The sequence below is a fragment of the Hippopotamus amphibius genome, chromosome 7 (genome assembly GCF_030028045.1).
Source record: "Hippopotamus amphibius kiboko isolate mHipAmp2 chromosome 7, mHipAmp2.hap2, whole genome shotgun sequence".
Taxonomy (NCBI): Eukaryota; Metazoa; Chordata; class Mammalia; order Artiodactyla; family Hippopotamidae; genus Hippopotamus; species Hippopotamus amphibius.
In genome coordinates, this window is record NC_080192.1 from 144,532,684 (window position 1) to 144,560,169 (window position 27,486).

Here is a 27,486-nt window from a genome sequence, read left to right on the forward strand (position 1 = left end):
TTCCATGGTAACGACTTAAATTGTGTGACTTGCGTCCTTTTGGAGCTGTGATATGTCACCGGCCGCCCCTCTGGGAGAGAGTCCCCATGGGAGACGCAGACGGCAAACACTCCGCCCCATCGATCTGCTGGCTCAGAGCACCTTTCCCCAGGGGGTTCCAGCACACACGCCCACTGTGAGCACAGCCCAGGCTCACCTCTCGGACGTCTATTAAAATTCTACATCGTCGCCCGGCTGCTGGAGTCTGCCAGCTGGGTGTACAAGATGGGACTCGATCAATAAGAAAATTCACACTGGGCAACAGCAGAGGTTTTCTTTCCAGGATGTGCATATGCACAGTATCTATGTCTGTGTATCTATCTATTTATCAATCACATATACATCTTATACTGTACACTAGATACATTATATCATATATTATGATGTATTATAACCATTATAAATATTGTACCTAATGTTTATATATGTATATACATATTTGTAACTATTTTCAAACAAGGCAAGCAGTGTATTTTCTGGTACACTGGAAGAAACTCATCTTAATTCCCATCTCCCAAAGATATATTCATAGTAGATTAATGAAGTAGGTCCCTAATAGCTCTACTTATCAAAAAGCCCGAGACTCTTTTAAAAGATGTTTTTCTTCCTTAAACGCACTTGTCCTTTAAGAAGCAGACTGTGACAGGCAGCGGGCCCAGTGTCCCCTCATAGTGGTCCAGCTCTCACTGCCCTGGAAATACCAATAAACACCTGCGGCGTGGCGGGGTCAGTGCTCCAATAGGAGCTCGTGTGCAGCGCGGTGGGGTATGTTCGGAGGGTGATGGACCTTCCCTGGAAGGCTGTTAGCTCCCAGCCTTGTGGGTCTTCCAGTTAGGAGAGTAAGTGCTCAGACAGCACGCCACAGCCTCCCTCCCGGCTTCCCAAGGACGCAACTGGAGGGAGGGAAGCTCAGATTAAAATCAAGGCTCTGAGATAAGATGAGATATGCAAAGATGAAAAGCAGACAGTGTTTGCAACTTTAACCATAGGACTTTTTTAGCAACTAAATGTTGTCAGAAAATCATGGAAACTGGCACTTTTCCTGCAGTCATCATCCTGATTTGAAAACGAATTTCAAAGGGAGAAAAGCAAGTTGAAACCTGCTTCACTGATCCTGTCTCAGAATCTGCTCAGTGACCGGCTATAATCAATAGCTGTATTTTACCTCTAACATTTTAACGTTCCCTTCAGACAGGTCTCTGGTCCTATCAAGTCCGAGTCCTTTCTGTGTTTTTTGCTGCTTTGAACACAATGTGAGCAAAGTGTTTTAAAGCGATGGGTTTCAGAGATATTTTTTTAACCTAAGTCAAGTTGGGTTCATCATTATGCAAAAGAAAAAAAAATTTTCTTTGACTAAGCCAAAGTATGGAAGAAATAACACAGTTAAAATTATTAGGTAGGAACATTTACCCAGCTGCATTTTTAAATTCAGTGTCATAGAAAGTTCATTTTCTTGTAACCCAAATAACTGCCAGTTTTAGTCAAGATTCCTTCTGGAAAGGAAGAGGCCTAAAGTCTCAGAAATCCACATTAACCAATTTTGTAGCTCCACATACAGACTTTTATATCACATGGCATTATATTTAAGCCATAAACTGCCCCAAACCAAACAATATATGGCATTGAATTAAATAAGCTCTTGAAAACAAATTTCAACGCCATCAAAAATCCTGTTTGGTTTTTCCTTCTAGGTTGGCCACACATTGCCTTTTTTTTTTTTTTTTTTTGAGAAGTGAACCTCAAGAGGAAATGCAGCTATCTTTAGTACTTCTTAAAAAAAAAAATAGGAAAAAAGAAAGAAAGAAAGAAAACTTTCTGCATTCAGCTAAACTAAGAGTCTCTGGACACTTTCCTCCGGTCTATTCCGCATTCCATTCCCATCCTGACAGTGTTTTCCTGTAAACACGCAGCCCAGAGTCGCATGTCTCATAAATGCCTGACCAAGGCAAGGACTGAGAACCAGTCCAGGAAGGAGCGGGGACGCAGACTTTAATGCTCACAAACAAGCTAAAAACTGTAGAATCCGAATGCGGCATCTTCACAATAAAGTTTTACATACAGAGTGTCTTCTATACACGTCTATTATTCTGCTTCTTTTCAGGTGAGCCCAAGGTCCAGAATGTATATGAAAACAAAGCCAAACAGAATCCACAGACTCTTTAAAATACCATGTTATGAACCTGGTGTATTTCAGGCAACAAAGAGGAAAACCCATCCAGGATGGTCAAGGTTGGCTCCAGCCAGGAGAGCTGGGCAGCGCCCTGCAGGGGACCCTGGTCCACACCCCACCGCACCCCCCACCAGAGCTGGAAATCAGGCCGCGTCGGTCAGCCTCTGTGGGTGTCAGGTTAACAGACAACCTTGTCGGGCTTTAGGAGACTTAGTGAGTTAAGGCCCAGCACCCACTGGTCCTGGCCTGCACGAGGTGGCCTGTGAGGGCAACCGACCCTCCACCTGTTAGGCCTTAACCTGGCTGAAGAATGATGCCCCATGAGGGTCTCTGTAAACCACCCCCAATATTCCACATCCCTAGAAGCAAGCTGTGTTTCACGAACCTTTCCTGCTACCAACTAGACCCCCAACAGAGGCTTTCCAACTGTGAGCTCTGCAGAGAAGTCAAATGACAGCCGAACTTCAACGTCTAATTTACATCAGTGTGTTCACTTCTGCTATAGCCAAGTGATGTACAATCACATCCACCGAAAGCACTCCCCCATGTTACCCGGATTCGGTCACAGGAATCATAACTGGCTAAGACACTGGGGCACCTACCTCTTTCAAATTGCAGTTTTTTGTATCTTTGCATGATTTCAGCTGCAACCATGCACTCAATCTAAGGGAGAAAAGAAAAAAGAAAAAGGGTTGTAACCATGTGAGGGCTAGAAGACAAGGCCAGGTCCGCCTAGACAGACCCCGTGACCCCCGATCCGTACAGGAGCCCACGCTCATGCACCCCGACCTCCCAGCTGTACGAGCCTCGTTCTCCTGCAGGTGGCCCTGTTTGGGGCAGGCAGCATCAGGGCAGCTAATGGCAGTTTCTAATCCTTCTTTGATCAAGAGCTCCACGTACTGTTTCAGGCACTGAAAAAAACAAAAACAAAATAAAACAAGAAGTATCTGTAAATATCTTCACTTCCTTAAGGCTGAAGGAGCAGTGATGCATTAAAAAATAAATAAATAAAAAAGAGAAATCAAGCACATTGTTCCAATACAGTTTTTCGTATTTTTGCCGTGTAGCCCATAGCAACCACCAAATTAGAGGTTTTATTCACTCAGCAAATATTTGTGGGCTACCTCTTCTGGACCAGGACTAAGGATGCGGGTTGGATCCTTTTTCCCCAACCTCGGCAAACTCCACGCCAGTGCGCCCGACGGAAGGAGCAGAGGCAGCGAGGCGGGGGAGGCCTCATCCCTCAAACATCCATCAGACGTCAGGCGCTGTGCTCAGTCCCCTACATCCCGCTGTTCCGTGTCTCCTTAGAACCCTCTCGCAGGAAGGGTATGACCGGGTCATCACTCAGGTGTGAAAACTGAGTCACCAAAGAAGGAACTGTCAGCTTACCCAGACAGCAAGGGCAGAGCCCAGATTCCAGCCCGGCCTCATCTGCCTCTAAGACGCTGCTGCACCTCCCACCGAGAACCCAGGTATAGCTGCCCATCCTCCTTCAGTGACCCCTCACCCCTCACCCACCCTCCGCCGCTTGGCAGTCTGGCTGAACATCAGAAGTAAGTCAGAAAAACCAGTGGGGGACAGAAAGCTGAGCTCTTAGCAAAGTGAGGGGGTCTTTCCCAGCGCCACTTTACTCTTGCTTTACTGTCCACCAGTCTTGGAAATCCAAGGCGCCCTTGAGAAGCACTTGGTAAACAACAAGCAGAAGAAACGTTATGGCCTGCAGTAGTTGCAAGCTCAGTACCAAACGTGACTGAGACAAGCCCTGCAGCGCTTACATCAGGACTCAAAGAGCATGAGAAATCGGACCTTTCAGTGAAGGGACGACAAAGTGAAATATCTCACCAGCATCTCCAAATCCACTTTCCATCACAGCCCAGTATAATCCCAGGGCTCATAATATCACCACTATTACACTATTATAATAACACTATTACGTGTCGTAGCGATTCACCAAGAAAAGCGCACAAGCTGTTTCCTAAGCCTCTTCCTCCCCCAAAATGTCTCACCCATTTCGTTATAAAAATGCATGGTCACTAGTAACGGATGGGCCTAAAGTGAGATCCAGCTGCAGTGTCCCCTGGTTCTGTGCTTTGAACAAGTCTGCCTCTCTCTCTACCAGCTTCATTTTCCTGACCTGTGATTTAGGGTGGTTCCGCCTACTTCATGGTGGAGTCGAAAGCATTTTGTGCAGGCGGAGTCTAGAAGACTGCATGGAAAGGAGCGTGGGCTCAATACATAAATGACAACTGATCTGACTGGGCAATACCCACCATTCTAGCAGACCAGAGTACTTCATTCACTAAAGACTCTAGACGGCAATTTCTTTTAAAAAAATAGAAAACCAAAGTAATCCTCAAAAAGACCCATTTCCCACAGCTTCTCTCGAGAGTACCAAACAGGATGCTAAGACTTCACATGTCAGTTGCAGCTTTGGTGCCTACGACCCAAGGGACCAGCATCCCTTTGTCCTGCCCAGGCTCCCTGTGACCACAGAGGCCCTGAACTCAGGTTTTTCCCAGGTCATCTATGTTTCACCAACGCAACGTTGATGAAGAGAGCTCCAGAGAACCGGGTAAGGCTGAGCTTAGTCCTGGCTCCCCCTCTGAGGCCCACGATGGCGGAGGTTTCGGGGGTGAACTCATCAAAACCAACACCGGCGCTGCCCAGAACGAAGGAGGGGCAGAGGAGGAGGGAGGGAGTCACACGGAGCCCCGATCAGGCCTGCGCCCACTCAGGGAGACAGCACCACGGTTCAGTGATGTCCTGAACCCCTGCAACAGTGTCTCTTCACAGTTGAGAGGTTACTGGAAATGGAATGTCCTGTTTGGGGCTGCGTGCAGCCCGAGGAAGAGAAACACCACAGGCTTCTGAGCGAGAGAGAGGCCTGGAAGTGCCGTCCGTCCAGGCAGAGCTGTGGGCCGGTCACGTGGTGGGTCTGGGCCACACCTCCAGCGGCTACAGAATGGAGGTGCCCATTGTGCTGGGCTCTCGCGATGGTAAGGAGGACAGTACGGAAAAGCCCCTGGCACCATTCCCAACACACACACCAGCTAAGTAAGGGTGGCCGCTGTTATCTGCTGTGTGTCTATCTGGGTGACAGGCAGCTTACAGTCACAGGTGAAAAAAAATCAAAACCTTAGCAACAAGATCATTATTTTACTGTTTATAATTGTTTGTCTACATCGAGTCTCTGGAGGCCACTGGGATGCCGTAAACTGATAAAATGCTGAAAATTCTCACAATATCATGCAGAGACGGACAAAATGAGAGAAGATTCACGAAACACAATAATTCAAGCCGGTGTGAAGCACACACTCGGGGGACATCTCCGACTCTACGTGTTACCGTGTAAGAACCTGCACGTGTCGACAAGCAGCGTGACAGGCCCGGCTGTGGGGCTGCCCAGGGGCGAGCGTCCCAGGCCATCACAGGCCTCTGTGCAACTTGCGAAATGACTGTCTTCTGGAAACATCCATTGTTTACTGTATAAAACGAGACGAGGCCCCAAATGTCTGACCAAGCATCCGTCGAAAACAAGCCCAGTCTGCTTCCAGACACAAAGCAGGCCATGATGCATAAGCAGTGTTTCTCAATCTAATAGCAAAAAGATGTCTTGAAACGAGCACAAAAAATGCCAGAGAAACCTCGGTAAAAACAAATATACAGGACAAAGGCAGACAGTGATGTATGTGCTACTATCACATTAATTACAGCTCTCCTTAACCAGATTCCTGCGGACCCTGTGTTAATCACCACCTGCCTCAGCCCGCTAATCAAACATGGGACTCTTACCAGGTGTTAATCACTCCCATTTTACGGTGGAGAGAACGAGGCTCAGGGAGCTTAAAAACAGGCCCAAAGTCTGCGCCTGTAAGTGGAGGAGCTCAAACCTGCTCAAACCCACGTGTGCCTGACTCCAAAGAGGTGGGTTTTTTTTTTTAAGCTCTTGCTTTCTTCCTCCCCAGTCAAGACCTCTTTCATAAGCAATCATTTATCCCTTATTTCCTGTTACCCCATAAGGTTTTTTTTAATCAGCACAAAGAACTGTATGCATTTTTGTTGTTGTTGTTGCCCTGGGTCTTCGTTCCTGCACACGGGCTTTCTCTAGTTGCAGCGAGCGGGGGGCTCCTCTTCCTGGTGGTGCGCGGGCTTCTCATTGTGGTGGCTTCTCTTGTGTAGCACTGGCTCTAGGCATGCAGGCTTCAGTAGTTGTGGCACTTGAGCTTCGTTGCTCTACGGCATGTGGGATCTTCCTGGACCAGGGGTCAAACCCGTGTCCCCTGCATTGGCAGACGGAGTCTTAACCACTGAGCCACCCGGGGAGGCCCTATGTGCATTTTAAACTGGCAGAGTCTGAGTCAACCCAGAGTACATCTTTACATGTCCCTGAAGCTTGGATGCCAGCACGATCCACATCAAGACTCCCGAGGCCACTGTGGGGAAAGAAGGCAGTGCAGACCCTTTGGCGCACTCTGCTGAGGCAACGGTGGGGTCCCACTGGGGGCCGGGGTCAGGAAGGCGTTCCAGAGATGGAAAGCTGGCCATAGAGACAAGGCATACCAGTTAAGGGTTAGGAGGAGGAAGGGGAGGAGGAGGAAGGGGAGGTGTCGAGAGCCGCAGAATGTTCCAGGCCTTTCAGTTTCCACTTGGTCGTCCAACTCTTTGAAACCCAGGTCCGAAGATGCAGAGGCAGCACTGCTGACCTGCTATGGTACCTCCGCTGTGTCAGAATTTTCCTGCCAAGGAGAGGGGGCCACATAGACACGTCTGCCTGATGCAAAGTCTGCGGCGAGTCTGAATTTCGTCTGTTTTCTCCCTTGGAGGCCTGCGGGCTGCTGGTGATATTAACACCCAGGAGAAACCTCCCGAAACTGTGCTCAGAGGTGCCTGACAGCTTCTGCTTATCAGGGACCCACGGCTTACCAACAGTCCATGTAGGCAGGTCCAAACAACTGCGGTGGGACCCCCGGGAAGAGCGTTCAAACAGCAAGGACCCTGGAACCTCCGCCCTGGGTTTGAATGCCAGTGAACCCGCTTGCCAGGTGTGTGACTGGGGCAGCAGCTGCACCTCAATAGCCCCTGTGCCGTCCCCATGGCGTGAAACGAGAAGCCCAGCGGACAGGAAAGGATGCCTGCAAGTTGGAGGCCCAGGGACCACAGGGCTCCAGCTCGGACCCGGCTCACGCACCACGTGTTCTGCTCGGCATCCCCAAGGCCTCACCAGGGGTCTGCGTACGTTTCTTCTCTATTAGAAGGCACGCTCTTTGAAAGCAGGAGCTGTTTATCTTTCCAGTCCCTGTGCCTGACTGAGTGCTGGTGAAAAGCAAGGGATTAACAACAGCCCAGGGAGAGACGGATGCCGACGGCTGGGGAGGTGAGCACTCAGCAGGCGGACAGGCTGCCACCCGCACGGACACAGACCCCCGGCAGGCACACAGAAGAGGGGAGAGCCGGGGGTGCGAACCTCAGGTCACTGCCAAAGAGCAGCTGCGTGGGCATCCCGGGCGTCTGCGCAGGTGGGGAGGACAAGCCCTTCCTCAGAGAGCTGGGAGCCACCGCCTGGCATGGCGGGCATGACAAGGATGCTTCATGCGTCCCTCCCCCACCGGCCACGCCGCCACGGGCTGGAAACCTGAGCAGACCACCCAGCAAGCCCTCGCTGTATGTTCTGGCAGCGAGGCTGCTCGGGGCTGCAGGAATGTGACTTTACCCAAAGCAGGGAGTCCAGAACATGAAGGTTGCTTTTGTAAAACTTTGAGAGGAAAAAAAAAAAAAAAATCCAGACTTACTTTGCTACCGTAAAAAAGAAAAAGCCCAACTCTCATCTAGGTGTACTCTCCGTCCTGTGGTCTTGCCAAACCACAGGATCCGCTGTCTCCTGGACTAACCTCCCCTGCACTCTGACCCCTCAGCTTTGCTGAAGACCAGGTCTGCCCTGCTCCAGGTAACGTTGGTGCTCTGCTCCCCGAGTGCCCTTGGGCCTTGCTGGGGAGCAGACAGCATTTTCCCCTCTGCAGGCAGGGAGGGTGCTCTCCTCGCGCTGAGGCTTCTCCAGGAGCTGCAGGAGCAGCCCTGTGTGGGACATGGTCTATCTGCTCCAAAGGCGCGAAGGAGCAAGCGTGAGCATCTCACCAAACCACACCTTCACCAGGAAGACCTGCTGGAGGAAGGCCAGGCACAGGGGGTTGTGGTAGCAGGGGGAGCGTGTTAAAATATGAAAATTACAGTCAGGAACACGAAGGGGTCCTTCATTTCTCAGACATGCGGCAAAGGAGAGGGAGGGGCAGAACCCAAGCGTCTGTAGCTGTAACAGCGAAAATAAGAACAGTAAGCACGGCGCCTTCCTCTTACTGAATTACGCTATTTGGGACTCAGACCACTTAAGCAACAAACTTTTTTTTTGAGCCAAAGGTTAGTGGAAAACAAAACAGAATAATAGCATCCCTGCTCCTAGGAAGCTCCTCTAGTGGTGGGTACGGATAAGTAAACATGACAACACTGTAGGGTAAACCATGTTACACGTTTAGGCACCAGATAGAAGAGGCGTTGGAAGCTTGCGGTAGTTTGGGATGGTTTGAGCGTAGACTTGAGGACGTGGGGGAAGCACAGGGGCGGGAGCTCTGAGGCTGCATGCAAAGGCCCCACGACCCTGCGGCCCGGGCCCCCCACCACTAGCGGCAGGGCGGACCCTAGAGTTAGTCGACTCTTGTGAATGACAGCCGAGCGCTGTTCCTACAATCTCCAAACTACGGCTGTCTATGCGAACACTGCCCTGCAGAGAAGCTGGTCTCACTGGAAGATTCACGCACTTTCTAGGCCCTGCTCCTTGCGCGGCTCTGGCCTCACACGGGAGGTCGATGACCTAAGGCTGCCCTGCTCCCTGCGTGTCACCATCCAAGGCCTGCTGCTGCACAACCACATCTTTCCGGCCTGGTGCCCCGCTAGTCCCTGCCAATTATATCACTGTGGGAACCCTAGCAAAATCCTCCCTCTCCAGCCCCTCACACGACAGCCCGTCCTTCACCTGCCCTTCCTGATGGGGCTCCATTCGTCACGCTTTCCTCAAATGACCCCCAGAAGCCGGCCGGGTGAGTTCCTTCGTGGTGCTGTCACACACCTCTGTTTATACGGCAATTACAGGTCTTTCCACCCCAATGGCAGCAACCCAGACCTCTGTCTCCCCTGCACACGGCATTGGCAGAGCAGAGACCAGAATCTTTCATCTCCCCCAGGTACCCGGGGCACTCGGCACAGGCAGGCACTTGATAAAGGCTGGAGAATGGAAGTAACCAAGCCTCCCCTCTGTGCTGTTCACAAAATGCAAAGCTGACGGGGATGTAAAGATGTGCAAGTCAAGGCCCATCTCCTCGCCTGCTGGATTTCTGCGTGAGAAAACATAACTAAGGGAAAGAGTCAGAGTTCTGGGTCTCAAAAAACAGACATTTCCACCTTCCTGATCCCTGGGGACACATTATCTTGAGGTGCGAACCGCAGCACCTCATGTCTTTGAGCCTCAAGTCCCCCCATTCTTTGGAATAAGAAGGTCCCCTCCAGGGCTGGGAGCTGTCACACGGACCCTGCTTTGTCAGCAGTGAAACAGCATAAACGTTCTAATGTTATAGGATGCTGCAGATATAGGGGAGACCACAATGGCCTTGATGTGCTTTATTTGAGCTTAAGACGTCTTCCACATTTTAGCTTCTGGTCCACCAGGCATCTCCCAGGCCACCAGACACACAGGCTGACAAAATGGAAATGGGATTGGCTCTCAGGGCAGGATCTTATTTTACAGAGATATTTGGACATAAGTGTCAGCAACCCTTTCTCTCCTCTGGTACTCCTGCACAGAATCTGTCGGTTACACTGAAATATTTCACACTTTTGCACACAAATGTTCAAGTATACATTTGTCCCTTTTAGTTTCATTGTTACACTCAGCCAAAACTTGACCTTTTGAGCTCCAAACCCCAGAGGCTTAGCATCATACCTGGAACTTGCACGGGGCTCAGAGGGTCCCTCCAGCCACTGAGGCCTTTGGACCAGGGCACCCCTCTCCTGCCCGGGTCATGCCCCACCGACACCCGTGCACAGCTTCTCCATGACCTCTGAACTCACCCTAAAGCCACCAGGCACCCTATAAGCAAGGGAAATCCCCGGTACACGTGTCACGGTCGCACCATGTCAGTAACTGGTAGGCAGACATTTCTGGTGCTCAAATCATTTGGGGAGATGCAAGTTAAGTCAATGGTTGTCCCTCGTGTGGATTTCTCGGGGCTTTCTTTGTGCTCTTGGACACACAGAGTGTCCTGGTGTGGGTGCAGAGAGGGACACGGCATGCAGTGTTTAGCAAATCCACTGAACCACAGAGACCATCTGGATGCCTCTTTTAGGACAAATGTTCCTCAGGACACATGCCTGGGGAAAGCTGCCCGGAGCTCCTTTTGATCCCTGCAGGTCTGAGCCCAAACCCAGAGGTAAGATGAAGAGGATGGGAGCCTGCAGAAGGCCTGCCATGTGGTACCTCCTTCACTCGCATCCTTCCTGAACCTCAGGGTAAACTCCGTTCACTCCATTACACACAGGAGGCACACGAGGGCGCAGAGGTCAGAGACAGCCTGCATTTCAGCGCCCTGATGCCTGACCCCAAATACCAGGCTTTCCCCTAGAGCCCCTTCCTCCTTGAGGTCAATCTTCCTCAGCCCTAAAGCCCATAATTCTCTAGCAGTTATTTATTTCAAGAGTGCACCCTTTCAGTCTAGCACAATTTTCTTTCTTCACTCTTTTTGACCTTCCCAGATCTGTCCCCAGGAAAAAGACAGAGGCAACTCTGCTGGCTGGGGGGCCCTGAGGCCTACACAGAGGTGACCGCAGGTGACGGAACCCCTCGGGGGCAGGGACGCCTCCCCCCAGTCTGCAACATGCAGGTGTTTCCTTTGCTTCACGCTGCAGAGAGCTGCAGACACAAGCAGGCGTGTCTCAACATCTTAATTTTTAATAAATGGCTGTGGAAAAAAAAATCACAACTGTCACCTTTTTCTTGGTTCTCCCAGCAACCCTTCTTTGAGAAAGCAGTGCTACTTTCCTCTATTCACAGTCCTTGATTTAAATTAAGTGTTTGATCTGAATTAGAGCTGCTTATTTATTTTCACTACTGTCCCCTAGAAATAGAAAACTAAAACAACAATGACAACAGATGAAAGGCTGGGTAAAACCACACCAGGGTGAGTGGGTGACCTCACAGGGAGGAGAAGCAGCCGCGGTCCCGAGAGGCCCACCCCGCACAGTGGCAGGCAGGGGACTGGGCGGGGGCGGGCACGCTGGCCCACAGGCGCACCTGCAGAGGGGAATTCGCCAACTGCTTGAGACAGTGGAAAACGTCCCTTCAGGCAAGAGGGAGGCTATTTTGCATAAAGGGAGGCTATTTTGCATAAAGGGAATCCTTTCACCCATCCTGACACAGCAGGGCCATCCCAGCTCATCCTCCAGAAATGAAAACGAGTCCAATACTCTAGACTCGCTGGCTGCAGGTCTGTCTCTCCACCCATCTCCCCTGGGGCTCTCTCCCTCCTGTCCTTCCCCAGCTCAGAAAATGCCCAAAGCAGCTTCCTGTGCTCCAGGCTGAAGTTCCTTTCCTGGGGCTTTAATGAGGCGCATTTCCCTGCTGAGGCCAACTCTCTGTGGTTCAACCAGCCGCCTCCACTGATTACCTATCATGGGTCCTGTTGTAAACCAGGTGCTTGGGGGCAGAACTGCGCCCTCAGGAAGCCAGCGTCTAGTGTGAAGGGAAGTCAGAGACCCAGACTGAAATGACTGAAAGCTTGTCTCCTTATCCGTAAAATGTAGATGACGCTACTGAATGCACCTCCTTCCCGAGGAGATCAGGAGACAAGCCGAATAAGGTCTATAAAATAGGCGCAGGAAGGAAGAAGTCTCTGAAAATCAGGAGGAGGCTGTGAGGGGACAGAACCACATCGAGACACCTGGACCATACACGGCAGGCTGTCCATACAGTCTACTCACGACAGTTGTCACTTTCAGAAACGTGTTAGTTTCTCGCAGTTTAAAGACAAATTGTTTTCCTGGACTTTCCTTTTTTTTTTTTTTTTTTTCCTGTATTCCTTGAATGGGAAGAAAAACCAAGCAAAATTAAATGAGACAAAATAAAAATAAACCCCACACCCTCATTTTTCTTTTCTGGTGGGTAAAATGCTGAGTCTTAGTGGGGCCTGACGGAAACAGAAGCCCCTACAGGCACGAAGAGCAGATCCTTTGGCCCAGGATTCTGCTGCCTGCATATTCAGGAAATTCAGATGTGATTTCAAGAGGCATCCTCTCCAGTTTAGCACTAAAGTGGAGACAGCTGACACGGAGAGCTGACTACTTACTGTGCACACGCACCAGGCCGGCACCCCTACAACCTCAGGCATGTTATTGTCCAATTAAATATAAAATGAGCTGTGGTGACGCTTTCCTTTTCCAAAAAGGAGAGCACACGCCATGATCAGGGTTTCTCAGCTGCGTTCCCAGCAACTAAGATTCTGTTTAACTGATTACTTTTGCCCCACGAGCGCCTGCAATGGGACCTTCCTGGGGAGCCTGACTGACGTGGAAGAGAATCTCTCCAACAAACGGGTAAAAGTGAGGGCAAAAGCGCTGCATGGCGTCTCCAAAAATAAAAGCAAAAAAGGCTCATCCTGAAATTCTTTTAAACTGGCATTTTCTGCAAGACCCACCAGGGTACAGAAGATGCACTGGCACTGGGCAATGGTCGTCATCTGCTCCGCCGGGTACTCCCCGAGACACAGCTTGCAGGACAGCAGCGGGTCCAGGGCCAGGTCCCAGGTGGGCCGGCACCGAGCTGTGGTCATGGCAGAGCAATCTGAAACGACAGAAGCACAAGCCGTCAGGCCCTCAGTGCCTCCACCAGAACCAAGGCGGGGGCCACTCCTGGCCGAAGCTGGGGCCCCGGCGTGGCCAAGTGACCGCCTAGGGGCCCAGGGTTTTGCAGTCCTTGCCTGGGTTCTCTGAGCAGTTTTAGCCATAGGTCCCCAACCCAGGTCTGTGGGAGATTCCTTTCCCATATAACTGTACTGTTCAAAGTGGAGAGGAATCCACCCTCCCCATGCTTCCCTCCGTCCAGCCGATGGGTATCGAGGAAGACACCGCCCACCAACCAAGCACCCAGCTCAGGAGGGCAGAACCTCGGCAACCCAGTGAGAGGGGCTTTTGTTAAAATAGTTATTGATCAGATCAAACTGTTCACCAGTCTCTGCTGTAGGGACATCCCAGGGGAACCAGTTGGTGAAGTTCTGCCCTCGCAGTGCTCTGTCCCCTCCCAGTGGATGGTCCTTTCCCACTGGTTTCTGTCCTCACCACCCAGGTGTCACCTGACCTTCCAGAAACAGCTCAAGCACCACTGCCTCCTATGTCCTGGAAGGCTGTCTAAGATGTAAGCTTTGGGGAGGCAAAGGCCTTTGGCAGATTTGTTCATTTATGTGGGTCAAGTGCATCCAACAGTGCCCAGTGCATGACAGAAACCTCACAGACATCAATGGGACAGTCCTCACTTCCCCACCCTCCCCAACACTCTCCGGGCACGTCCACCCCTGGTGTGTGTTCCCCCGATAGCATGCATCTTCCTAGTGCTACGTTTACACACTGATTTCCACTGCTTGCTACCTGGGGGGAAACAGAAAAGCTGCACGTCTCCAGCTCTCAGCTCGGCTCTGACCCATGGTGGCCTCGGTAATTGCCTATTGATTTTTTGAATTCTTGCATCCAGGGAAATGGATTCTCACTCCTAGACCCCAGCACTTGCTTTAAGTCTTACGACATTTGTTTTGCACCTGCGGTGGGTAAGTAAGCACCCCTTGCTCCCCAAGCTCAGAACTGAGAAAGATTCAGTTAAAATTTCACATAAATTGACACATAAATGGCCATCTGAACTCTTACCACTTGCCATCCAAATCTCAGACCCTAAATTGATTTAAATAACTTGGTATCCTTTCCTATGGAACCCCACTCTCTGAACTGAGGAATGAAAAGATTTGGATGGCAAGACACACCTGCAGCCCCCCTAGTTTGTGAGGCCATGAAAAGAGGGTTTGTCCTGCTCACCCTCACAGGTGTGCATGATGACAGAGACACAACATACAAAGGAAAGAAAACAAGAGAGAACAACACCAACCAATGACCAGAACGTACACAAAACGGCTCTCGGGTCTTTCAAAGACTCAAAGATGCATGAGACACAGTCCCCACTGTGGGGACTTCACATTCAACTCAGGAACAGCCTTTGCCAAATAAAAAGCTAATGGTAACACCAGGCAGAGTGGAGGGTTGTGTGTATCAGTGCTCAAGGCACGTGGGAAAACTGGAAATCAGCCTGGGCTAAGATCTTCAGAATAGAACTTCGCAGGGAAGATGAGGCCTGAGTTTCAAGGAGAGGTTACATTTCCTCCAGGTGAAAATGGCGTGGATATCAAAACAGGAGAGAAGTGTCCCAGCATCTTTCACCAGACAACCGGGTGTGGAGGCAACATGGTAGGGCAGAAAGAACTCTGTGCCTTCAGGGCAAACAGAATGCCCATAAGCAGTACAGTGCTGGGTTCCTTGACCATCAGCCTCAGTCTGCTCATCTGTGTGATGGGGCCTTAATCCCCATCTCCCAGGGCTGGTACAGGATTAGCAGAGATCATATACATGCCCAGGCACACACGGCGATGCTCAGTATACCCTCTCTCCCCTTCCCCTGCCAGGCCTCATGTAGCCAGTTTATCCACCTGTGAGGAAGATGCTGCTGATGCAGATCAGGGGCTTGGGCATGACCATCAAATGCGCAAGTTATTCCTAAGGTCAGGGAGCCGTCAAGATACTTTTCTTTAAAATAAAACAAAGTTATATCACTTTCTCATGTTTTGACAGTCATAGTTCACTGGGTATGACTAAGCAAATATTTAGCTAGGACCAACCACTGTGGGTTCTACGCAGGGCACTGGGGGCGGGGAAGACACCTGTGACTCAGAGGAATAGACTGTACAATGACCTTGAGAACGCGCAGAGGAGATAAGACACAATGATACACGACCAAGGCGGGTGAGTGATGTCAGCTAGACAGCCGCAGAGGCGACTCCGGCCTATCAGAGCTCAAGCAAGTGAGGGGAGATATTGAATTCCGGCTGGAATCGGCCTTGGGGGTGAGGACGGAAACCAGAATTTGGGGCAGGGGACAGACAGCAGCCTCCTCCCAGGCCAGTTCCTATCTGTGAGCAACTTAGTCTAAAGCAAGTGCACTTTCAAATGAATAACCCACAAGGACCTACTGTAGAGTACAGGGAACTCTGGTCAGCATTATGTAACAGCCTAAATGGGAAAAGAATTTGGAAAAGAACAGATACATGTGTATGTACAACGGAATCACTTTGCTGTACATCTGAAACTAACACAACATTGTTAACCAACTCTACTCCAAGATAAAATAAAAAGTTAAAAAGGAAAGGAAGTATAGTTTGCATGGTGAGAAAAATATTCTGACACAAAGTCAAGTAATTTGGGGGTGGGTTGGCGCCTTTAAACAAACATAACCATTTGACCTTAATCCAAGGGGGTCAGAACACTGAGATGATTTGGGGGTCACTCAACAATCTGGCGGTGCAAAGGGTACCAGAATCAAGACTCCTCACCCCCTGAGGTCATTTTCATTTGGAACATGTCCCCGCACCTTGATGTTTATTATTATTATTATTATTATTATTATTGTAAATGTCTGGTGTTGTCTGGATTCTGGGCTCAAACGTGCCAAGATTTTTTCCTTTACATTTCTCGGCACCTTTTTCTGTTTTCATCCTTAATATCTCTTAAAGCCCACAATACAGCGTGCTGACTGTGTTTCGATTAAGAATGTTAGCTGAGCCCTAACAGGGCTCACAAACCTTTACTAGAAGCATTAAGAAATCACTTCAAACTGGAAATGTCCCCAAGGGGGCAGAGGTTGGTGAACTGGCTTTTCCGTCCGGGAGCTGGGGACATGCAGCAGTGGGCACTGTTCAAAAGGCCCAGGGCCCAGATTCTGTAGGGCACCGAGCCACAGATGACACATGTCACCCAGCAGACCTGGGTCCAAATTCCTCTTCTGCCACTTGGTCATGTGATTTTGGAGAAATTACTCAACCTCGATGAACTTTCATTTTTTTCTCTCTGTAAAACTTATACACCATCCCCTCCCACCTACACTTGTGAAGGGTGAGTGAGAAACAATATATCTAAAATTCCTGGGACGGATTACCTGCTCCGTAAGTAGGGGTCATTCATTATGCTATGTAGGGTTTAAGAGCCTGGACTAAAGAGAGGAGAAAAACTAAGAGATGATAAGATGGACTTAGTCTTAGGAAGTTCATGCTGATGGCTGTCATTTTTGGAAGAAGCAAACACCAAAACCTCAGAAGCCTCCTGCTTTATCATCCGCTGTGCAGGGTGCTCCAGGGCCAGACATCCCCGCAAATGGCAGAAATTGGGGGCTTAACCCTTCAACATAGTCCTTGAAGCCCACAGCCCCATCCCCACCGTGGGTCCTGGACCAGTGACATCACAGATCACTCTCTTGCCCCGTCAACCACTCACTCCTCTCACCCTGGACCATCAGTCCCATCCTGCTGGTTCCTCCCCAGACACTTCTCTCTCCTCCAGCTTCTGAGCTTGGCTCCTTTCCTGTTTACAGTCTCGCCAAAGACATGACCCTCAGTTCAACTTGCAGGGCTTGACCTCTCACTTCCTCTCTTCCTGGTCCATGATTTCCACCTGACCTGAGACAGTGTGGCCTCCACTGCCTTGGGCACAGGTCAGCCGTGGCCCCTCACCTCCCAGCCCACGACTCAGCCTTGAAGCAGGTCAGACCGATTTCCTGGCACCTTGTCCGTTATCTTCCCCTGCAGAGTAGACACTCTCTGAGGTGAGCTGACAATCATGACTCAGTGGGGACAACAATTGGACATATTTTCAAAAAAAAAAAAAAAAAGAAGGATACATTGTCTAAGCCCATCAGACCTTCCCAACACACAGGATGGGCTGAATATAATTTTGCAAACATCGAACAGCTGCAAACTTGAAATAGGAATTTGCAATGAACATCACAATGCACAATAAGAGAAAAAAAGTCTTTGTTTTCCTAATGTGAATGTCAAGTCAAATGAAACAACAAACTATTTTAAGAACATCTGGTCAATCACAAGTATTATTCAATCTAAGCAACTCAAACTGTTTATGAGGCAAGCTACTTATTAAGCTCGACTGGGTTATGCAAAGAGGGTGCGTTGTGATGAGAGGTACACAAGGATGAGAAAGAGCCAGAAGGGAAAAGAACCCACTGAGAGAGGGATGCTTAAAGGTATGATGTGGCTATTTGGCCAGGACCATCCCACCTGGGCTCTGAGGCTGCAGATTCTGCAGGTCCCTATTCGCCCACTATCACCCCTTCAAAGCAAAGCAGGGGAGAGAAATCCAATCCATGTCAGCCAGGCACTACCCACCTTTTACTCTCAGGACTCCCCCCAACAAGCCCCTGCTGCCCTAAAGCCTGCTGAGGCGTGTCCGTAGTTCTTCCCCAGCCGAGGGGGAGGGGGAGACCCACAGGGATCCACAGGGACCTGCCTTTTCACCAGCCTTTCGGGGGATTCCCATCTGCAGTGAAGTCTGAGAACCACAGGGCTACACAATCCCACAGGAGAGCATCCCCTCAGGTGCCCCCCACCCCAAAGCCCATGATCACCTCTCAAACATGCTACACCGCACAGCCTGTGTCTGCCAGGCTAGACGCTGCATATCAACTTCCTTTATCCTTTGCCATGACTCCCTCCGGGGGGGCATGGCTTTCCACCTCTGCCATGTGTGTTAGTGTGTCCCCCAAATTCATAAGCGGCGTTTTCTATCCTGCTGGACAGTGCCGGCGACAGGCAGACGGTCCATTACATATGCATATATATGCATCAGGCATTACGTGAACCAATTTTATACATTATTTCACGTATTCGCACAGTGAGTTTGAGACTTTAATAGTCTCTATTATTCCAATTTCACCAATGAGGAAAGCGAGGCACGGAGAAGGCACATAACCAGCCTGCGAGACCGCGTATATCCTGTGAATTGCATGAGCACGGAGCCTTCCGGGTCTGCAGAGGTCTCGAAGGTGCAGTGAGGCCGTAAGAGTGCGGCTCTGATCCAGTAGGGCTGGGGCCTTGTGAGACAGGAAGACCTCAGCATCCCCCTCTCTCTCTCCTACAGGTGAGGAACAGGGAGAAGGTAGCCACCTGCAAGCCACAAAGAGGGCTCCCGCCAGCACCCGAGGAGACCCCCACCCTGCTGGCCTCCCGACCTCGAGCGTGTAGCCTCTAGAGCGGTGAGAAAACACACTTCTGTGTTTTAAGCCACCCAGTCTATGGCATGTCGTTACAGCAGCCTGGGCTGATATAATACAGCAAGTTATCCACCTGGTGGGGAGTGATGTCTCGGTGTAGGTTCCTCGCTGTAACGCAGGTGCCTCTGGCGGGGGACACGACATCAGCGGTGGTGAAGGCTGTGCGTGTGTCAGGCAGGGGCGATGCGGGAGCTCCGCACTTTTCCCTCAGTTTTGCTGTGAACCTGAGACTCTTCTATATGATAACTGCCTACATGATGTGCGTCAGCTGTCTAAATCTAAATCCAAATCTGTTAACCTAAACCTAAACGTAAAACCAAATCTGTTCATCTAAACTGCCCTGAAATAAAAAATTTATTTTAAAAAATTTCTTGTTTTCATTGAAACCTGAATAAGCCTATTAAAATGCAGAATCAACTGGAATCTTTTAAGAGTCTAAGATTTTCATCTGTTTTAAGACCATCTTTTCCCCAAGCAGTACTATTTTTATTTTTTAACTTACTTTTTTTTTCTATCGAAGTAAAGTTGATTTACAAGGTGTTAGTTTCAGGTGTACAGCAAAGTAACTCATTTAAAAAAAATACATTTAAAATGTATTCTTATATATAATGTATTCTTGTGTATATATAATATATTCTTTATATAATACCTATATTTTTTACCAGATTCTTTTCCATTATAGGTTATTACAAGATATTCAGTATGGTTCCCTGTGCTGTACAGCAGGTCCTTGTTGGTTATCTATTTGATATATAGTAGTGTGTATCTGTTAATTCCAAACTCCTAACTTATCTCTCCCCACCCCCTTTCTCCCTTGGTAACCATAAATTTGTTTTCTATGTCTGAGACTATTCCTATTTTGTAAATAAGTTCATTTGTATCATTTTTTTTAGATTCCACCCCAAACAGTACTACTAAGTGTGATACTAAAAATCAGAGGAATACGGGATTAAATATAATTGGGCAGATTTGTGTGTTTATTTTTAACCATCAAACCCCATGTGGGTCTTCAGATGCTACTGAACACAGTGACACTCCAAGAAGGGTGTACAGTACAGCTCCGCTGGACAAAACACAAAACACATTCTCAAGCACAACACACACTACCGCGGTTAAAAGAAAAAAAGCTACGTTTTACTCATTTCACTGTCACAGGCTCCCCAACACTCAGACTTTGCAGGGCAGAGGGAAGAGCAGATAATCAACAAAGGATCCACAGACCAGAGAGACCTCTGGCCTGTCTGAGCTGCACTCTTCACAGAAGAAACAGCCACAGACCTGTCAGGCACAGGTAAGGGTTTCCACTCTGCACGTGGTAGAGGCTGCAGGGCCCTTACCTAAGACAGGGTGAGGAAACTCACCTTCCCTTCACCTGGGACCTTCTGTTTAGTTCCCTCCTGCCTCCCAAAGACTTGGACCATTCTACAAGCGTATAAATTCCCCTGTTAACAGTGGCCCAGAAGCTTCTTTGTGCTTAAAGCATGGATGTCTAAAGGCAGTCCGGCGTTCCCTGGGAAGCAGGCCCCACTCCGTTCCGCTGCCCTGTCCCCGTCCCTGAGGTCCCATCCAGTAAGGCAACCCCCTTGCCAGGCTCTCCCCACCCATGTCCCCTCCAGGCCCCATGTCTGAGGAAGGGAAGCCTGTCTTCCCCTGAGGTCTTCAGTCGGCTACCTGACACGGGTGTCCCTCTGTCACCTTGTCTGTAGAATGGGGGTTTTCGTGTTGTCTTTTTTTTTAATGCTGGGAGATACTTGCATTCAAGCAGGAGAGGGAAGGCAGAGGTCTGGCCCCACGCCCTATTCTTTTAGTGCTGCAGGGCCTGCCCCAGGAGCTCCTTTGCTTGTAGTTATTCAAGTTCGACACATTTCATGTCGTGCCACTCAACCCCCTTCTAGATGCTGTATGTAGGGCAGGACAGAGCTGCCCCTCATGGCCACTGGGCAATGGGGCTCTGACTGCCTTGCCTACAGATCCACAGCTTGATAAATGTGTCACATTCAAAATCTTGAAACGTAGAACTCCATGGAGTGCCTCCTTATACTTTTGGAATATTTGTATTACTTACAATGAATTAATAAAAGTGGGTTTAAAAAACCCATCCACAAATGGGAGCTCTGTACCTTTCAAACACACCTGCACAGGTGAGGGGGAAGGAGTCCCTTCACCTGGAGCGCCCTGACTGTGATGTAGCATCAGTTACTGGGCACTGAAGTACTGATACATGGGTGGAGGCGGGGGGCGGGGGCGGTTTGTGGTGTTAAGTAGAAGGCTGACTTAAAGGAGCCACTTCCTTCCACAGAGCAGACCCACCCCCTCCCTCCATCCCACCTTGCTGCTCTGGGTCTGCACCTCTCTTGCCAGAAAAAATGTCTGGGCCGGGGCGAGACCAACAGAGCGAGTCTTCCTGCAGCAGGTCCCAGCACCCCTGCCGCTGCCCGGGGTGCGACAGAAGAGGGAGCCCCTCGCAGACACGACAGAAATCCTGCTGCAAAGGCCTTACAGACTTTTCCAACGCCAGCCGGGGCCGCGGCCTTGAGACTCTCCCTCCAGGCTGGGACGGACCTGCGGACTTGCTTCTGGAAGCTGCCCCCCTGCGGGAGGTTCGGCTTAGGGCACGCGCGGCCTTCACCGCAGAGAGCTCACTCTTTCATTTCCAAGCCCGACACGTCCTCTCTGCGCAGGCGAGCTCAAGATGCCCCAGCAGCCTCCACACCTCAGTCTGCTTCCCGCAGACGGCCCAGCCCAGCCTGGCTCTCTGACCTCCGTCCTGGAATGAAACGCACAGGGAGACACACAGGACTCCTGTTCCCACGACGAGCGTCTCGCTCCAGCTACTAGCGAGCGATGCTTTCAAAGTCAGACATAAAGTCACTGTATTTTAGGCTGATGGGGCTCGTCATCAGATTGCATGTCTTTCTAGGGATGACCTCCTTACTCCCAGCCGTTCAGGGATTCGCTAAGAGGCCGCACGGCCACCGTACCCCACCCCACCGCCTTCCACCTGGTCATAAACTGCCCTGAGTCAACTACTGCCAAACCTTGCCAGTGACACCGTGAGTCATTATCTCCACTTTTTTCCTTTTTCAGATAAGGACACAGAGGAAAGAGCAACGGACCATGTCAACACATGTATGATAGAGCATGGACAGCACGGGCCATGCCCCTCCCTGCTCGGATTGATCCTAACCACACTATGCCAATCAGAGGGGCGCAGGGGTCCTCTGCATCCTCCGGCCCCTTGAAGTCAGTCCTGGGTGACGGCAGGTGGTTTGGGAGCTCTGGCCGGCACAGATGGGGGCAGGTCAGGCACATGGCTGTTTCCTTCCAGACACCAAACAAAGGTCTTGCTGCTAAGACAACAAGCCTGGGAGATTCCTGGGTGTGGAGCGTGTCGATCCCTTGGGTTAACAGGACAAGACGTGATGGAGCAGGGAGCGTGCAGAGGGATGGACACAGGGGTTCCCGTGTCAGCACCGCTGCCCAGCAACCACGCCACCCCGTGATCTGTCCTGGACCTTCCCGGACCAGCGGCCTCATCTGAGCAATGGCTGGGGCCTGGCCCCCAGGATTCCTCCAAGCCCTGAGCCCTCCGTCCTCCCCCCCACCTGGAAAGGTGTCATCCAGCTCTTAGCGAGAGGCCTGGCTCCCGTGACGGCAGCAGCAAAGGGGGGGCTTCGGGGATGCATCACAGAGAGAGAGAAAGAGAGAGAGAAAGAAAGCTAGAGGAGAAAACGTGCTCTCGAAGGATCAATCCTGCTACCGCAGACCCGTCTCGGAGCGCAGGTACGCCTGCGGCTGGGAGCCCTGCCTGTCCACGGAATCATCTGTAGGTTTCCGCCCTCCCTTTTCTAAGAACTCACCGCACTTCCACCTCGAGTCCCTCCCCGTCGCTACGCCCATGTTTACACACCCTAATCCCTCCACCTGCTCGCCATCAGGAGTTAGCCAGCTGGCCTCAGGTTCCCGTCACGGCCTGAACACTCTTCTAGACACGGGATTACAAGTTGCAGAGGAGCCAGAGGCGCCACCCACACAGCCCGTCGGGCAACAACCAAAGGCTTTTCTCGGGCTGATTCACCTGCTCCTGAAGATCTCGCCGTGAAAGAAAAGAGATCAAATACAAGGTGTAAAATGACAGGGAATCTGTTCAAAGACACCTTGGGGGAGTCGCGTGGAATCACCCTTTTATCAATACTGGGCTGCAGATGCTTTCAGCTTCCTTGATGTACTTTAGCCAGAAAATTAAGTAAAATTTGGGGCTTCCAAATACATAGAGCAGATTTCTTACTGCACCGATATTCCAAGGCCTAAACGTCTATCAGGTTTATTTGAATTTTGTCTTTGCTTTTTTAAGGACAGATGAGAAGAAGGGGTATTTCTAAAAGCACAGGAGTAAGTGGATACAGTAAACTCCACGTGGTGATAAGAGATGATTTATGTTTTCAGTGAGGAGGCAAACCACCTGCCAGATTCTCTAACGACAGAGCTGGCAGGATGGCCTGCGGGGCTCAGCGAGGGGCTGAAAGAACCTGGAGGCACAGATGGCCCAGGCTTAGGTTCTGGGGGTGCCCCGCAGGACAGGCCACTGCAACACGCCAGAGGCCTGGGGTCATTCAGGGTCTGCACGCCCGAGAAACGTACACACACATATACCCCTTATTTTCAAATGTACACGATATGGTTGGGATGAACTAAGAAGAGCCACTGAATTCACACCGGGGACAACAGAAGACAGACCTCCTTCATCGCTGATTAAACAGGCATCTCGGAGCGCTTGGTTCCAGACGCTGCCCCGGTCACCAGTGACGTCAGCAGCGCACAGACTCTCCAAGCACCCCTGCCCTCCAGGAGCTGAGGCTCCGGTGGGGAGACAGGAGGTGAGCAAAGAAGGAAAATCGGTAAAACAGACGGTGTGTCGGCCAGTAGCGGGTGTCCAGTGGGGAAATCCAGCAGGGAGGTGAGACACTGGGGCCCCCGACAGACCAGCAGGGTGAAGGCAGAGGCCGAGCCACCCACGGGAGGCAACTGCAACAGTCCAGGTGAGAGACAGGGTTCATCCAGGTGATGCCATGAGAAACAGGCTGATGACAAGTGACACTTCGAAAGAAAAGCCGTTAGGACAAGCTGACAGCCCGGGTATGCCTGTAAGAGACAGAGAGGTCCAGACCAGCTCCAAGGCCTTTGACCTCAGCAAGTGGAAGGACAGAAGGACAAAGCTGTCCTTGCTCAAGTCTGGTGAGGGGCGGGGGGAGGTGCCAGGGTTTCTCCATCATTTACCGTCAGCTGCGGGATCTCAACGAGCCCCTCTGAGCCCAGCGTAACCGCTTGCCCGGGAAGCAGACGTGGTAGGTACCCGTTACCAGCAGGCAAGGCAGGCGCTAGGCCGGGCGGGCAGAACCCGTCCAAGGTAAAAGCAGGGTCTGCGAACCAAGGCCAGGCCTTCTCTTTGTACAGCCTTCAAGCTAAGAATGTCTTTTTGCATTCTGGCAGATTATAAGACAATGAAAAACACAAACAAGCAAAGAAATGTGGGCCAGCAAAGCCTAAAACTCTCACTATCTGGCCCTGCACAGAAAAGTCTGCCAGCCCCGACTCACAGTCCAGCACCCTCGATTCTGTGCCTGGATCCAACTAGGATTCCTGGGTGAGGCTCAGAAACAGGAAATGCCTGCGAGGTTCCTCCAGGAGAGCAGGTCCGGGGTCAGGACCAAGGCCAGGGCCTGACAACCGCATCCTGGAAATGTCACTCTGCACGTGTTTCATGAGAGAGCCCTCCAAAACCTCCTGAGATTCGAAGAAAGGAAGTGAAAGAACCAGAGGTTTGGGCCCTCTCTCCGCCTCCACACGTGACAGTGACATATGACGGCCAAAGGCTAACCGCTGCCTGGACAAGGCAGTTCTGAGAGCCCTGTTCTTGGTGCTCTAGCTTCTAAGGATTTGTTCTAGAAAGACCACAGCAGGCGCATGACAGCAGGTCCAGCACACACCCTCAGCCCTCAGCATCCAGGAAACTTCTTGTGGGGAAGCAAACAGGAAGATTGAAATTCCGCTTCTCCTGTTTGGAGCACGCAAAGTATGTAGCTCACATGGGACCAGACACGTAAAAGTGCAACCCCCTCGTGGTGTGAGGCACACGCAGGCTCCGTGTCTTTAGATCTGGAAGCAGTAACCTCTGACACCTGCCAGCGTGGGCATGGGAGAGACATGGAAATCCCATGTCAAGAGCAGGAGTGGCTTTCACTGCCTTGGACACTGTAACACTTCTATGACAAGTATCTTCATTTACACCTTTGAGTATACCCAGAGTTCACGTTTAATCACCGATAAATTGTAACCCGCTGTGCCCCAAGCTGGGGGGAATCCATGTCATTCTATTCCGTGGGAGCTCAGCTATTTTCTCAATGTAATCATGGCCTGAGAACTATTAAAGGACCCCCGTGTTTAGAAAACAAGAGCTTGTAACATGCCTAAAGAATCCCGAGTCACTTCATCAGCATGACATATATGACAATAATATCATGAATCTTTATGTTTTCCAAAGCCCCAGATCTACAGCCTATCACATCTTCTACCGTCCTTCAATCACCTGATCACCTACATAAAACCGCCTTGTCCCATTACCCCCGGCCGCCGGGTACCCCAGGCATTGTCTACGTGCACTTCTTTATTTGTTTATTGTTTGCATCCTCCTTAAACATACGTTCCATGAGAAGAGTCAATATTACCATCCGACAGTTTAAAAAACCTACTCAAAGGAAAATATGGCTGTATTTTGTTCTTTTCTTTACTGCCTAGTTAACTAGGTGGAAAAAATATATACTAGCCTCCGTGGGGCATTGCCTATTTCATCGGGGTGAAGAGGATGTACCTATGTTCTGATCAAATAATGCTGAACAGCATCTCAGGATACCCTTGTGATCACCTGTAATGGTTCTGAACTTCTGTTCAAAAACACTTTCTATTGTGTAGTTGATTATCAACATTTCAGAGAAAGGAAATCAGCTCAACTATCTTCATTTAGCAGATTAAGAGTGGAGGCTGAAGAAGGCTAAACCATTTGCCCAAAGTCTCAAGATAACAAGTGGCAAATCCAGGATTCTCACCCCTCCTAACTTTCCAAGCCACGTTCTCTTCCTGCACCAGTGTTCCCACCACCCTTGAGACGTTCTCACCACACCCAAGGCTCAGACCACTGACGGGGCAGTAGATGCTTCCCTGGAGCTTGGAGAAGCCCCTTCACTCACAAGAACTCCACTCACGGCCCCTCTCCCTCGCTCCACTGCACTCAAAAGCCTAATTGCTAACCTGGCTGTTCCACCTTTATGTTTCTAATTTTTGTTTTATTTTATTTTTTTTATTTATTATCTTTTGGCCACCCCATGAAGCATGCAGAACTTCCCTGACCATGTTCGAACCCTCGCCCCCTGCGGTGGAAGCACGGAGTCAACCCCTGGACCACCAGAGAAGTCCCCTCCTCTAGATGACAAAAGAGGCCACCCTCTGAGAAAAAAATGCCACTGATGTTTTAACCTAATAATGTTGAAAGTGACATGTTTTGCACCTAAAAGTATCTCTTCCATCACTGAGAGTCCTCTGGTTATGAAATGAGGCATTTGGCCCCATGATGCTAAGGACAGTGCATTGAGTTGGCTAAGATGCCGAAATCAACCCCATGCTCAACTTCTTTGATGAGATGATGAATCAGATTCACAGAAAGCCCCTCTGTCTTCCTCAGGCCCAATGCCAGAGACTATACTTTCTAACAATCAGGAAAAACAATCTCTCATCCTACTGGGTCTCCTAACCTCACTATGCAGAAGGCTGGGTCGTCAGTATGTCCCGGGACAGGGCTGAAGACCAGGGGTCCAGGGGTGTGGCCAAGAACAGGAGCTAAGGAAGGGTCCACACCGCAGCTCTATCCCACCCAGTCCTGAGCCCCACGTGCCCAAGCCCCAGTCTCAGCCCTGGTCCACGATTCCAGAACTCATATCCCAGTAGGGACTCAGAGAACACCACGGCTACTCCAATCTCTCTTTTCTGACCCTGGATAAGGAGATCCCGAGTGCAGATGAGCTTACTGGACAGGGAGAGAGATACCCAGGTCATGACAGAGAGATGGGGGCGTGCAGAAGCCACGAACCCTTTCTCATCCCCCTCTCATCCCAACACCCCACCCGCCCCCACTCTCCAGCCTTCAGCTAGACAACACTGGGAGCCCTATTAGATATAAAATCCACAAAACTTACTCAAAATTAGTTCTGCCATGGTGGCGATGATCACCCACAGGTGCAGACACAGAGCTTTAATTTAGAGAAGATTCACAAAGGCAGGAGGAAAGGCCCATACGAACAGGGCCAGTGCTCTGACTTCAGACCTTGTTCATTGTCTCCTGAACACGCAGCTTTGTGTGAAGCCCACCCGTGAGGGAATTGAATGTAATCAAATAAACTGACGCAACCTTTCCTGCAGGGAAACAGAGATGCCAGCTTTAGATTACTCCCAAGAAAATAGCAGCTTGCAAGGTGGGGAGCCTTTCTGCTGGGAATACATGTAATAAAGCAAGTCTAGAAAGCATATTTATTTCCAGCCCAGCGCTGAAACCTGGGCTATACTCCTAGGACTGGCACCCGGTGCCCCTGGGTGTGGAACCTTCCTTCACGGAGAGCAGATGTGGAGCAGTCTGTTTCGGGGAAGGACCAAGTTGTTGACATGATAATGGGTCTAAAGGGATTACGTTCTCTCAAAGAGGTACAACTCTTTGGTCGCTGGAGAATCATTAGTGTAGAATTACAGCACCAAAAATAATAGGACCCACTATGTCCAGCCAATGTTTTCATCTTTCACGGGTTACTCCAGGCCTCTGATG

General features: G+C 50.3%; 1 protein-coding gene across 5 annotated transcripts in view; it reads right to left on the reverse strand.

The window, feature by feature from the left end:
- RNF144A (ring finger protein 144A) overlaps positions 1 to 27,486 on the reverse strand; it is a 112,814-nt gene that overhangs the window by 23,209 nt on the left and 62,119 nt on the right. For all 5 annotated transcript variants that reach the window (XM_057742683.1, XM_057742686.1, XM_057742682.1 and 2 more), the window contains 3 exons: positions 12,946 to 13,091; positions 3,016 to 3,120; positions 2,812 to 2,872 (listed from right to left, as the gene is read on the reverse strand). In XM_057742683.1, the coding sequence (XP_057598666.1) occupies positions 2,812 to 2,872; positions 3,016 to 3,120; positions 12,946 to 13,080 (301 nt within the window). In that variant the 5' untranslated portion in view covers positions 13,081 to 13,091. The remainder of the gene's footprint in view (positions 1 to 2,811; positions 2,873 to 3,015; positions 3,121 to 12,945; positions 13,092 to 27,486) is intronic.